The sequence below is a fragment of the Lonchura striata genome, chromosome 5 (genome assembly GCF_050655825.1).
Source record: "Lonchura striata isolate lonStrDom1 chromosome 5, ASM5065582v1, whole genome shotgun sequence".
Classification (NCBI taxonomy): domain Eukaryota; kingdom Metazoa; phylum Chordata; class Aves; order Passeriformes; family Estrildidae; genus Lonchura; species Lonchura striata.
Genome location: NC_140707.1, coordinates 11,679,860 through 11,695,060, shown reverse-complemented (window position 1 = coordinate 11,695,060; position 15,201 = coordinate 11,679,860). Strand labels below are relative to the sequence as shown.

Sequence of the window (15,201 nt, the reverse complement as noted above, 5' to 3'; positions counted from 1 at the left end):
CACCAGTCAGTACTGGCAGCCCCAGCAGATCATAAACACCAAACCAGGGGCCACAGGCATCGTTCCATGGAAGTCACGTGCACTGGCACAGCCAGAAGAAAAACCATTAATCCAGGAAAATTTCTGGAGCTGGGGAAGCCACAGGTAGGTTTTCCTCATGAGGAACACACCAGTCCCTGGCAGTGGTGGGTCTGGGGAAAGGGGAATTTTGTGTTTTATCTCTCTTTACACCTGGTGAATCTCTTCTTTTAAGTTCTGTCTCAGGATCTGCTCCTCACCTGGCAAAACTCAGTCTTTTCCAGTGTAATCAGATGATTATTCCCCATCTATCCCAACAGGAATGTCCTCCCTTCAGAATCAAAGGCTTTCCTGCATTTACCCCCCTTGCCTGGTGTACAGGATGCTTTAGAGATTTGTAATACTGATAGCAAAGGCAATGCAGCAAGGAAAAGGAAATGGGGATTATCCAGTCTGGATCTGTCCCTTCAACAGACAATGCCACTCTATCCTAAACTGGCAGTTTAAAAATTATTAGTTTTGTAAATAGTTATAAATGTCTTATTGCCAGCAAAAAGTGAAATAAGGCAAATCAAATTAAAGAAAAAAAAAAAAAAACCCGCAGAAAAGGCAACTTTTTTGTAGTTCATTTTTACTATTTCTTCTCTCCCCAGAGGACAAAATAAGGTCTTTTATCAACTTCTTCTACTCCTATATCTGCATTGCTTTAGAAATCTGCACATAAAGCAATGATATCCTCAGCTATTATTGCCCACTCCCCCTGCAGTTTTCTAAGCATGCAGATTTCAGTTACTATAAAAATAATTTAAGCATGGAAATACTCGACCCAACCCTGCTTGCAGACGAAATGCTCAAAAAACAAACTCACCAGGTTCTCCTCAAACCACTCCCTCAGACACAGAGCTGTGGCCCCTGGGATTTGGTTTCGCAGAGCTTCTTTCTCCTGAGGGTCCTCCAGCATCTCCAGGGCCATCTTCAGATCCTCCAGGAGGTGCAATATTTGAAATGTGCCCAGGTACACTGATGGAGCAGGTGACACAATATCATAACCACCATTAGCAAACTCTGTGGCGGACTTTGTGCCTAGACAAAACCAAAATGAGGATGGAAAAAAATGTCATATAATTGCTTTGTAGGGGTAAATTAATAGGTACTGCCTGCTACCGTATTTGGACTTCAGACTGCCAAGTTTCACTCTAGGCTGAAAACCTTAATTTCAGACTTAAAAATACCTGAATTAGTTTCTAGATAAATCAAGAAATCTGGAGAACCAAATGCAAGAGGTGTCTACATGCATATCAAAAAAGAATTTTGACCTAGGTCATGTTTGCAAGGTCCAAATTATAAAACCCAAAGCTTATCCCAAATCACCTGTAATTTTCCACAGTTACCATGAGATGTCACTAACTTCTCAGCAACACCATGGAAAGTCCCCACACTACTAAGAATGAAAGAATGATGCAGCTTTCTGGCAGAAACTGGGATCAAAATAGATCGTGTTACCAGATCTAGAAAAATATAAATGACCATGAGCAGGTTTAGAACTCTCCCACAGAAAACAACACTGAAAAAGTTAGCAATAAAAATAGCAAATGAAACTTTTCTAGCTCTATAAAGTACAAAAAGTTCTCTCAATTGCACTGTCATTCTCATGCCAGTCCTCAACACCGATATTATTTCTCTCAACAACAACAGGAATAAAAGACCATAATTCACTTACGGAAGAATTATAAATAATACAAATTCTAATATCGCCAAAACTTATTTTCTTAGTATCCTATGTATTTCAATGAGATGCATACTAAAATAAGCTCTCTTTTCTCAGCCCTGAATTTCAGACCTTGATTTAATTTGTGTCTTTAATTTAATTTTGTGTCTTTAAGAACCAGTCAGGCAGAAAATTTCTATTTGCTCTATTTTTCAAAGTTTTTGTTTACAATTTATTGCCTCATGTACATAATGGATTGTACACATGACTTCATTCATGTTCTTTCTGGCATAAAAATATCAGAATTTCCCTTCCTATTTGACTTAATGGGAGATTTTTTAAGGTTTTCGATTATTCACATTTTACTGGCTGCACATAGCATTTAGTATTCATTAGAAGACTGCATAATTGATGCACACAGGGGGATTTTAATAATCTCCTTGCTATTATTCTTTTTACTCCTGTGTTTAACATAGTTTACGTGTTAGCAATGAAGGGAACAAAAATTTTCACGGGGTCTTTGAAAATGTCCTGCTAAGTTTATTTTTCCCCTGAGCAGATGTAGCTAATGTGATGCACAAATGTATAAGGAATTCAGATTTTCTTCTTGAAGACAGAGCACCTCACATTAATCAGTGTTAATTGGCCTGATGTGCTCATCTATCTGCCATGATCTGGGCATTGCAAACTATGTTTGAACCCAGTGTTTCATTTTACCTGATACACATGTCATGAATACACCAATACTGGAGGTCCCAGGACACAGAAATAACTTCTGCACCTAAAATACCTTTTAACCAAACTGCTAATGGATCCTTTAATGCTAATATTATTCCCCATGTCAACCAGTTTTTGGGCAAAGATAATACTTGGTCTCTCATTTAATGAATTTTACTCACAGCTTTTGGGAAAATTTAAATAATATTAACCAGATTTTCTTCAAAAACTCTTTCAATGACCCAAAGTAGTCTGGCATGTTTTTACAAAAAATTGTGTGGCTTAAATTCCATCATACGACCCATGTGGGAGGTTTTTTTGACCATCTTAAATAATGAAAAACCCTCTCTAGAAATTTTGCAAGGCTCTGTAGTAGGATTCTTCTTTTTTTTATTTTGGTAAAGCAACAGTTATTTTCACTGCTGGAGCATTTAATATTACCTTAATCTCTTCTCAGACTCAGAATATTCTGTTTGATCCTGGTGACCTCTACACTTATGGATTTATTTTAATACCTCAAGTGTAAGATCTCATCTTAATTTCTGGCCAAGACCATGACAAAGATTAAGTTTCTTCAATATCCGGTGCTCCAAGGCTGCCACACGAGACAGCCTCACCTCGTAAACCAACCTTGGCTTCCTGAATTACTTCCTTTTGAGGGCAGGATCAGCTGACTGCTCTGCAGGACTTGTGTTCTCTAACCACTAAATGACATTTTCTTATGTATTTCTATGCTCTCAGCTACTCAGGCCCATCTCGTTTCTGTTTCTGTATCGCCTAATGCAGATTATTAAACTATTAAACTAAAAATAGCACATTTCCAAATTGAGTAAGGGCCATTTGAGTCATATAACCAATTACATATTTTCATTCAGCCAGAGAGGCTTATTACATTCTGAGAGATGCACACACAAACTGATATGTGACACTGGCTTCTTAAGTAGCATTGATTCCTTGGTTATTGTGCCATTTCTCACTCTTTTGGAAAACTGCATGCCAATATTTTCTTTTTGCTTAGCAAGCATTTTTCACTCTAGAAAACCAGACAGCATTCAAAGCTATTTCATAACCAGCTGTGGTGGCTACCCCTTCAATGAACTGGCAATTTAAAATATTTATGGGATGGGAAAAACTGAAAGGCGCATTCCGCTATAGATTGTTTCATGTGAGTTTTATGAATATTTTTTAATCATAGGCAAGAGAAAAAAAACAAACAAAATTCCACACGATCCAAACAAAATCACATGAACTTACAGGCCTGCCACGAATACTTCAGGTGTGAAAAAAGAAGCTAAGCTAAATACAATTTAAAACAATAATTCAGGAGTTCAGTTAATTGTACTAAGTAGGTGGTTTATATAATATAGTCAAAGATACACCTTTGTTCACCAGCCCAAGGAACTCACTGTGTATCACTTCTTGCCTCAATCCTTGCATTATCATGATTACAACGTTCCTGACAACATCTGCCTTCCAAAGCAAACAATCCCAGGTGATGCAGGAAAATTCAGTGTGGCAGCGATATTCACACTTTCCATCACGCCTTTATTTGATTTGCCTCTACCAAAATACCAGGGAAAACAGCATATACACACAGGGACTGTCACGTTTCAGAAACTGATTCTATGAAGGAGAAAATTTCTAAAGTGCTGGAGCACAGGCAGAGCCAGCCAGGAATCCTGTGATTTCTTGAGATTGGGCGTGAACTATATGCATCCTTGAGTTATCCCAGGCTCCTCAATTGACAGTTCAGACTGGCAGAATTCTCTGCATCCTCACATTTTGCAAACTGCTGAATTACTTTAAAACTAGTTTGCTATGGATTGTTAATATGGTGCGTTTTATTCTCCTCCCTGCATTGGAAAATTGAGAACTCCTTTGAATACAACAAATAATGCATTTTTTACTAGGGACAGAAATGCAGAAATACAGAGCCTAACTCAGCATTTTAATTCAGAAAACTTCCTGATTTACTGCTAAAATTCAAATGAATCCCAGGCTTGCTTCTCTTATTTGCTTTCCATGTAGTTTCATATTAAGTAGGACTGCACAGAAGAACACACCGTGGAAAACAGAAGTGTGTAGTAGGAAATAATTGTATTATTTTGCCTTGCTTTAAACCTTGATATCATCATGCTGCAAAGTGCATGAAGTTTTAGCACCAGACAGTAAGAATTTGGATGTTCTTGCAGATTAATGGAAATAAAAAGAGATTGTAACATTATTTGTTACCAGCATTCTCTACCACTAACAGCCGTTTATATATATGTAGCTTTATTATAAATAACTAAGAGGGGAAGAATGCAGTTCAAACATCAGAATTTTATCAATATTCAGGAAAAATGACTCTTACAAAAAGACTAATTTTTTTCTTGAACAAGTTACAGTCTTCCTGTACCTCACTTCTTTTTCCAAGGGTAAACAGGACACAGGGAAATCTTTTGTCATCAGGTTTATATAATACCCAGCACAATGGTTGCCTAGTGTACTACTGGAACACAATTGTTCATCATGAATGTTAACTTTAGAAAAGCAGGAAAAAAAGAAAGAAAGGGAGAAAAATATTGAAACTGTGACATTCCAAGTAGCTCCCTCCTGGCCTCCCCAGTCAGTGAGTGAAGGAGGTTAAAGGCAGCTGCACATTCTATGTAGGCAGAAAGAATAAAATAAGTAATAAAACAAGCAAAACAACTTTTAAGTTACACATTTCTTACACCCTGACTGTGCAAGTGCATTCTTCTCTCAGAGTTCCTTGCAATTAGCAGAATGGCTTCAAAGAAACATTCCTTTTGGGCAAATACATAACCTATTCAGAAAACAGCACTGCCAGTAGCTTGCAAAAATAAGTTACTAGGCACAAGTAAAGAAAGAGGCAAAAGCTCTGCCAGGTTGAAAAACCCCTCTCATGAGCCCGTGTTGTGTGCATTCATCCATCACACAGCTTCCATATCTCCTAGCAGTAGATGTTGTGGCTGATCTCTCCCTTGCATCTTAACTTCTGATCCCCTGCATTAATCCTTTTCATCTCAATTTTTTCAGTTTCAAACTGTCTGAGTTTTGAAAAAAAATTCCAGGCAATGTACAACTCAATCATCAGTGGTTAAAAAGAGATTTTCCTGAGAATGCTGGCTCCTTTAGATCAGAAATTAACAAAAAACAACAGCCCCCCCACAGCAAACACCAAAAACTACATCTATGTTGGGTAGAGGATGACTTTCTACAAAGCTAAAATATTAATGAGTAACAATATTGACATCTGACCAGCACTGGTTAGAATAAAGTTCACAAACTTCACAAACATACATTGCCTCTAGCCTTTCAATCATTACACTGCTAGAGAGCACATTTTTACCTGAATTTTTACTCAGTGAGTATATAGGTTGTCCAAGTTCTTCCTCTCTCCTTCAAGATTATACAGTGAAATTTTCTTTGAAGCACAGTTTTTTTTTTTTCTCATGAAGACAGCCTTGAAAATGTGAATTTGTGTAAACTAGGAGTAAGGGCTGGACAGGACATATTTCAGCCTCCTGCTTCCTAAGCCTCCTGCAGAATGAGTGAAGAGGGAGCTCACCCAATCCTTTCTTCTCCTACTGTAATGCAGAATACATCACAAACTGTGTTTTGAATCACAGCTCATATTAACTTCTCAAATCTCTGCTTTTAGATCTTTAACTACAGGGGAAAGTAACTATTAAGCTGGATTAACAGAAAGCCCTAGGAAAAAATTTTCAAGCCTAAAAACACTAATGACCACATTCAGATGAGAGCTTCATGCAGCTCAGATGATTTTCAGCCTACAATCACAGGTGGAATCTTTGAGACAATTTCCAAGAACTGTCTATAATTTCTTATGCAAATTATATATGTAATTACTCAGACTTCTTACCTAGACGCTGAGCTGTGATGTGCAGCACTTTTGGGGACTGCACACACAGCTACAATAAAAAAGTCTCTCCCATCCAGAAACACAAGCTAAGCAGCCTGGTAATAAAAAGGATTATGCAGCTGTGATAGCGGTTTGAGGCTGAGTCTCCATTACACAGGAAAAACAGGACCAACACATTTGTTAAAGAATAAAAAATACTTTCAAGAACTCTCTCTCTTTTTTTTTTTTTTTTAATTACACATAAAAAAGGAGTGTGTTTAGGGCCAGTGAAATCAGTGGTCAAAGTTAAACAGTGTTTTTAGCACAAAACCTAAAATTGTTTGTAATTTGCAGTAGTAAAATCATTCAGATTGTGAGGAAGTGAAGGAAACCTGTTTCATTAAGACTACACGGTTTTCCTTTTTAAAAGGACTCTCAAATCAATTCCATTTACTTAAAGTAAGAAGTGGACAAGGTACAATTTGGATTTTAATGATATCAAACATCTTCAAATTTAAATCTTAGAACTCTGTCCACTTGCCTGTTAAAGAACTGACTCACTCATGTACTGAAGAACAGATCACATCATGCAAACAAAAGGATCTTTGTGCCTCAGATTTTCAATCTTGTGGCATTTTGGACATCATGGCTTAACTGCCTTTCTTTGCTACATGATGTATCTGCAGCTATTTCTGTTTCTGTTTCTTTTCAGTCCTTCCTAAAACTCAGTAAAAACAGTGTTGATATATGGAGTTTATTTGGTATAACTGCAATGCATTGCTGCACTTTGGTAAGCTGATGTAGGTGTCTAGGACACAAGAGAATTTTTGCTCTTTCATACTAAGAAAACCTATCTCTTGTGTGGAATAAAAAAATTTAAGTGGCATATTTAAACTTTAAGTATTTTTCCATTTTGAATTAGTTTAACTTCCATTCTCAAGAAAAGTTCTAATTTTGTTTTGCTGGAAAGGCAGAAACACTTGCAAGGGAAGTCAAAGACCAAATACATCAGTAAATCAATTTGACTTGGACCTTCAAAGGACCACTTTGTCTTACAGCAAACAAGTTTAAACCCCTATTTTTAAGATGATAATTAAGTATGCATAGGAAAGATGGTCTCAGTGCTTTCAGCTCTGTAAGTTCTGCCCTGTTTGCAGAGGGAATCCATCAGTCCTGCAAGCAAGATTGAGAGGCTCAATTCTCTATCCTGTGCTCAGAGCCCCATGATTTTGAGAAAGTGAGAAGGGGAAGCATGTTTGGGGACAGCTGCAGTGACCTTTTGCAAAGTGAAGCACTCAAAATTGAGGAAATTCCAAAGGACAGGTTGCTCTGGCAACCCTGGGGAAGGGATCAGCAGCCAGTGCTGCACAGGCACAAATCAGCATGCAAGGTGCCCTGATTTTCACATGCTTTTAAAAACATAGATCAAAAGTGCACCTGGAAACTTAGGCAAACTCTTAACGTGAAGGCTCCAGCACATGTAAAAGTCTTCCTAAATAGCTGGTTATAGTAACAAATGGCTGTAGTGGTTATTCAAGTGGTTACATTTGTTTTAGTCACAAAATTGAAGGCAAGGCCACGGAGAGCTGGCATGAAAAATGATTAATTGAGTAAATAGAAAAACAATTAACTGCTCTATTTTTAGTATTTAAAATATACTTAATTGCTATAAATAGGTTGTTGTTGATATCTGAGGAATTAACTAATCAGCACTTCTGAAGTCAAGTATCTGAAGATAAATATCAGCACCTTAAACAAATTTTAAGTGGTAAAAAGTAAAACCCCACAAATTAGAAACTGTAAATATTGTGTTCAGCTTTTTTATTTCCTCCTTTAATATCCTGGATATTTATAGGTCACACACAATTTTTATCTTTGTCTTCCTCTCAAACCCTCATCAAGGCCTTGACACATAATTTTCTGGAACTGTTATGACAGGAAGTTAAGTATTCCTCTATCAAAGATGTTGTGGTTTGACACGGAAAAAGAATTTTTTCCGGAAGGAAGAGGTCAATTTGGATATTGACCAATGGAAGGTGGACACGCCTCTGAGAACACAGAGGGGTTAAAAGCAGAATTCCCAGGAGAACTCGCTCTCTTTGGTTCCGTGCAGTGCAAACTCTCCCCTGCCCGGCCCGTGGCTGGGTGGGGAGGGGAAGGCCCATGGCCTGACTGAGGTAGGTCCAAGGGTGGAGGGGCTGGAACCAGGCTGGCCCTTGCAGATGGAAGGGTGGAAGAAATCTGGGATGTCTCCATTCCCCCCCACCCAGAGTTTCTCTCCCGAGAGGGAAAAAGAGACAGCAGCAATTTTCATCAGCAGTTTCACCGTGGAGAAGGAGGAGCGGGGGGAGCTGCTGCAAGGTGCCCAGTGCGTGGGAGCCGCCGGAGTCTGGGCATCGAGCCATCCCTGGAGAGCTTGGACTTTTAACCCTTCCTTGAGAAATGAAAGCTTTGTGAAATTTTCTTTCCCCTCCGCGGTTTGAAAGAGAGGAAGAGGGACACCTTGGACCCTGGGATGTTGGAAGAAGAAATTCTAGATGGGAGGGGGACAAGGAGTGGCTTTTGGCTGGACTTTTCCATGTTGGCCACAAACTGAACCAATCTTCTCCTCCAAGAGGGACTGTGTTTTGGGAGGATGCCAGTGAGTCAAGAGACCTGCTTCAGCTGGGAAAAGACAGAAGTGGAGTGAACAGAAGGAAAGTTAGGGGGCTTGTGGTAGTGCCCCCTGTCCTCAAAAGAAGGAGAAGAGAAGAAGATCTCTGTTCTTAGACCCTCGGCCTCAGGGGAAATGGGAAAATGGGGGGGTGGGGGGGACTGTGGTCCCAAAAAATGAAAAACTAAACTGTTGTTTTCTCTCCTTTTGGCAGGGCATCCTTGAAAAGAAAAATCCTAAAAGCAGTCTGTCCATCCATGCATTGGTGGTGAGAGCACTGTGCATGGAAAGGAGAAGGATCACCATGGCAAACTTTTCTCCGGGCGGTGCCATGTGTGACATGGAAACACAGGATGTGGAGCTGTGTTTCTTGGGGGGTCTGTGGCACAGGAGAGACTCTGTTCCCTCGATGGACTGAGTATCGATTGTCTGGAGGGTGGAAACCTGATTGGGGTCCAGATTGTGTCTTACTGTGGTTTGTTGGAGTTGGGTGGTGGGGGGAGGAATGCTTTTGCAAGGTTTCCATTTTGATCTTTGTTTGTTCTTTTTTTTCCCTTTTTCCTTTCTTTTTTTCCCTTTTGTAGTAGTAGCTTAATAAAGTTTTTTTTCCTGTTATTAAGCTTGGGCCTGCTTTGCTCTATTCTTGATTCCACTTCACAGCATTCAATGGAGAGGTTACATTTTCATGGGGGCACTGGCATTGTGCCAGTGTCAAACCATAACAAAGACCTCACTTCAAGTAATTTTCTATGTAATTTCCTTTTTCACATCTCTTGCTGTAAGATCTATGCACAAACATGCTCTAGTTAATGTTTATAAAAGTCACAATACTATAACTTCACAAATGCTCACCTTACTTAATGCATAGCAGTAGCAAGATAAACAAGTGCTCTAGGTATATTATTTCTTCTGTTCAGAAGATAGCCTAAATCATTGATTGAAAAATAACAGAAAATAAAGAGGAAATGCACAAATCATAACTGAAGCATAGCCTTTTAAGATAATTGTAATTTATTCAGAAAAGGCAAGAAAACTCCTACAACTGTTGTTGCCTACTTACTCTGATCTACAATGAAGGAAATTTAAATTATCCTGTTTTGCTTGCCATTATTTTAACTGGTCAGTTCAGTGCTCTGGAGCAAAATTCTACAAAGATTCCTATTACAAAGTTATACACCTTTACCATAGAAACCAAACTTTTGAGTTTGAAAGTATTGTGAACCTTGAGTAGGATTTAAGTGACAAAAACATAAAACTGACTGGAAGTGTCCAAGTTGGAAGGAACAAATAGAAGCTATTTTCTAGCCACTCTACACAGTCACAGCTGTGCCCATCAGCTGCCTGGCACCCAGTGTAGACTTCAAATGAGAAGCACCTCCCCAGCAAACACACACACACACACACACACACACACACACACACACACACGCACACACACACACACACACACACACACACACACAAATAGGATTAAGTGCTCTCTGCCTGGTCTGGACATGAAGCAGAACAGAGGTGTCCATCCTCCTCAGTTAAAGTGCTGTTAGACTGAATGGATCCTGTGATGACATGTGGCTATTGAGAGGTGAAGGATGAGGTCACCAGGAAATACTGTGATTTCCTTTTATTTATCTAGGAACCCAGGGAAAATTTTATTCCATAGAATCTAAAGCCCATCCTAAGGAGTTCAGGTGAGTGTCAGTACTCTTTTTTTTTGTTTAGAAACCAAGTTCTAACCACTTATTAGAGGTGATTTAATACTCCCCACAATCAGGTCCTTCAAATTCTGGTAAATCCCACAAGGAAAATATATTACTCTTGAACTAAAAGCCTGTTTGTCTCTTAAGTACAATTTCCTCTGGAGCCCTTTTTCCAGCAAGGCTGTGGACAGTGGCTGGGTTTCTAACACAGCAGCCAAAGCCATGAACTGAACACCAACATCCTGCCAGCTCAGGAGAAGAGAATTCAAACATGAGTACTCCTTGCTCAACTTTTTAATTGTATTTACTTTTTTAATATTTCTGTGATAATACTGAAGCATTAACACAGACCCATGTGATAACACATTTAACTTTCTCATTATTTTCCAGTGAGCAATAATTGCAGGAGTTCTGGTTAAAAGGAAACTCAGTAATTACAATGATGACTTGGTGAATTTGAAGAGACTCTGTAGCAAACTATATTGTGATGGGAGTTTTTAGACCTTACAATTAATGGTCATTAATCACAAAGGGAAAGAATAGATTTACAAATTGATGACAGAGAGAAGCAGTTTGATATAAAATATTGGTAAAATAAAAACTATATTAATCTGTTATGATATATTGCTAAGAAAAATAACCAAAATCTACAGTCCTATAAAGAAACACATTTTAACAAATGGGCACAAGCTGAATAAAAGGAGAAGTCATGACTTGGTTAAAGCTCAGAGGGAAACAATGCCAAAGTCACCCACCTTAAATGAAGAATGAGTAGATAGATCTGATATATGGTGCATTTTTTTTAGAGGAAGCCTCTGTTTGGAGTGCAAGTCACTCCAGCTAATGGCTAAGGGATGTGCATTGACAATCACATTAGCCCTTTTTGCTATTTTAGTCAAATAAGGCTAATCATTTAGCGTGCCTAATTTATATAGCTGAGAGGGTGGGTTATCAGTACAGATGTACCGAGGCATAAAAGACTTGGGAACACTGACTATCTGTCAAATTGGATCAGGCCCAGTGAAATTCAATTTGTTAATCTTGCCTCACAATCCTCCCCTCATGCAGGCTGAGCACTAATAGGTTTTGTGCTGCACTGAGAATGAGCCCAGGCTGCAGTGGGACTCCTTGGTTGGATTAATCACAGCCAGGCATGAGAGATGTTACCTCTTGGAGAAAAGGGTAGGACTTCTACTATTGGAAGCCTAAAAGTGCAAATCTTTAAATACTTGTGATATATATTTGTATATACCCAGTTCTCACCCTGAAGGACAAAGCCACAATCAAATATTTTATTAATAATGAAGCAAACTAAATAAAAGAAGGCTGATTAAAGAGATAGGATGCTCCTTTTTTGCATGTGTACGTGCACATTTATACTCAAGCTTCAAAAATTAAACAATGTCAGATATACATCTCTGGACTCCTCAGTTCTCTAAAATGGGAGCAATGCTAACTTTGTACCTAAAGATGAAGTTTCTGGGGCCAAGAGAAGCATGTGGCTCTACTAGTACTCACTCAGGCCTCACTGCAAAAGAAAATGTCTTTTTTATCAGCAACCTAAGTTTACATCAGTCATGAAGTTTAACCTCGGTCTTTGAATCCTGGCAATGTCCATAAGATCTGGATACAGTGAATTGAAATAACACAAGCTCTAAAAAATTGATTCTTTGCTGTTTCCTGTCAACTCTGAGAGCAGCTGCATTTGTACAGATGATTTTTCTCATATTTGAAGCTCTACCTGGATGGGATATTTGACAACAAACCCAGATGTCTTCTGCTTCAAAAATAATATTCAAGTCATTTTGGCTTGGCAATTTGACCTTATCAATATGGCAGCTGAACCTATTTTTAAAGTGAGCTGAAGAATCATTATCCAGACATGATTTTCCAATTCTCCAGTGATTTGAGGCTTATCAGCCATTACAGACTCTGGGATGACATAAAGTGTTTTAATGCTTGATAATTATCGAATTTCACGTGTGTTGTTGATTGTGTGTACTATTTGAATAATTCCTAATTGCTGTCAGCTTCTTCTTTACTGCATGTGTTGTTTTTCTCTGACGTTTCTTCATGCTTGTAACTAAAGGATGTTAGTAATAACAACTTATATCATTATCAGTCCTGGCTTGTTTCAGTACAGTCTTACAGCCATCCTTTCAATGGGCTTTTTTACCTTATTTTTCTTTCACCACCATACAGGACAAGAGACTATTCCTGTTTTCCAGTCCCTGCCCAAATTGCATACAGAAGCTCACTGGATTGAATTAGGAAGAATCAAACTCGAATAATCATTCTGTTCCTCAGTTTCAGACAAATTGGGATAACAGCTGTAGCCCAGTACAGACTCCAGCAGATCTACTTGGTCCTTCCATCATGCCAGAATATTCAAGGAATTGCTCTGGAACACACAGAACATTGGCTAGAGGAGAATGACAACAGACTTAAGCTGTTTTAAAAAGTTTTATCTATTTCTGGCAAAAGAAAATAATAAAGAAATAATATCAACAATCCTTCCAAACAACTGAGTTTTTCCTAAGTATAGGAATAAATCAATATGTTTCTTTATTAGTACAGGTAGCTGTGACTCTGAAATCATATGGAAAGCATTCAAATAACATTCACAAGGCTTTACATAGGCCCTGTCTGGGAAATATTTTGTTTCTTTTCCTATTAGATATCTTTATATAAGCTCGTTTTCAACACTGCCAAGTGGATATCAGACTGAAAATGTAAGTAATGCCAAGTCACAAAGTCAGCTCTCCTGGAGAGATTGCCAATCTGCTCATGACCACTGTGGAAATAAACTCCACTTGCCACTGGAGTTTATTTATGCCTGAGTCTTTTTAGTTTAGGGCTTGGTCACCAGCACAGAACATCTGTGACCAGCTGATTTCCAGGAAATAATTCTTCCAATATTTGCTTTGCTTCTCTGCATTACTGTTCTACACCACCAAGACAGCTTAGTGATGGGAATAAAAGTGATGTCATTTGAAAGCCTGAAAAAATTTAATTCTATTCCTTATTTATCAAGATTAAACTCTGAAATGGTATGACACAAACAAATAAGCTGAAAAATGAGCAGGGAAAATAATATTAAAATCAATCAACCAACCACAATAAAAGCTGTCTTCTGGCCTCAATTACTTTTCTGACATGAAACTTAGGAAAAAATTATTTTCTTAGGTTGTCATGTATTGCTATTTAATCAGTTATGCCACATATTAGGAGGCTATCTTTCTATACCATGAAAAAACACCCAACACTAAACATCTACCGTCATAGCCAGGACTCGCCTCACAACTGATAGCTCCTGGGGAAAACAATAAGTCTTTAATCTGAAAATCAATTTAAATAGAGTGACTCTTTTTTAATTTTCTTCCTTTTTCTGCAGAATGGAACCATCAGTGCATCCATGATATCCCCAATGTGTGCAGAGCTGTGAATTGATCACCTCAGAAGAGAGACACCGAGTTCCATTTGTGTGCAGCTGACTTCTGAGCACAGCTTCCATGGCATCCCAAGGCTTGCAGTGGCTAAAAAGTGAATTACAGTTTGGGACTTGCTTTTCTTATTCTCTCCTTATAAATCCGAGGGAAGTTCAATTCTTCCCTATCTATGGTGTTTTGTTAGGTGTGAAAAAATAAAATCTCACTCAACTTCCATCAGCTTCAGTCTTGTCAGAAAAAGGTTTTGCATTCAGGACAAGGAGATAGATATATGTGTGATATTTCCTATTTGCCTAGAATTTTTTCCATCAGTGTGAAAAGTAATTTCATTTCTATTTATCCCATATTCATATTTACAGTTCTGTGTATCTCAGCAGTCTGTTAAAGCTTGCACATTTAGAAGAAAGTGAAGACTCATATGAGGATGTAAAAAACAAACCAAACCCTAGTGATTATTTAAACTACAAATCTTGGATAATGATCTAGCCTGATGGTGACATGTAAAGCCCCATATCAGTCTCTGGACAGAAAGCTTTCCTACAAGAGCAGGAAGAAGATCAAGGGCAGCACAACTGCAGCAACAAGAGGCTGATGCCATTGACTTCATCATCAGGGAAGAAGGCTCAGCTTGGTTGTCACTATTTAGATTTATAAAACTTTAGTGAATTCTTCCCCATTGTGCACAAGTGAGATCATGGCCCTACCCTGACACTCCTTTAAGGAGCCCCTGCTGCATGGTGTGTGAGCACAGCCCCCAGGGCATAAGAAAAGTGATGTACAATTTTATGTATACTCACATTTTTGCATATGTTTGATGCAGGTATGCATTATCCAGCTACCCAAAAGTCTTGGTGAGAATTTTTTTTAAACCACATTAAAATACAAAACTAACATATGAAATATGGAATGTTACCACAAGGCCGAGGATGCATTTAAATTACCATAGAGCATTAAAACAAACTAAACCTCTCTTACTTCAATATTTACCTGTCTGAGCTGAAATTGTAGGGTTTCTTTTACTTCCCTTATTTTACTTTCAGCTTTCTCCACACAGCTATTGAATCAGAGTGTTAATAGTGAAATCTGCATGTCAG

General features: G+C 38.4%; 1 protein-coding gene across 28 annotated transcripts in view; it reads right to left on the bottom strand.

The window, feature by feature from the left end:
• The window catches only part of PPFIBP2 (PPFIB scaffold protein 2), a 96,440-nt gene that overhangs the window by 63,066 nt on the left and 18,173 nt on the right, over positions 1–15,201 (bottom strand). For all 28 annotated transcript variants that reach the window (XR_014955327.1, XR_014955328.1, XR_014955320.1 and 25 more), the window contains exon 3: positions 887–1,101. Coding sequence is in view for 17 of the 28 variants with exons in the window: in XM_085579682.1 (XP_085435808.1) it covers positions 887–1,101 (215 nt within the window). In the remaining 11 variants the exon portion in view is untranslated. The remainder of the gene's footprint in view (positions 1–886; positions 1,102–15,201) is intronic.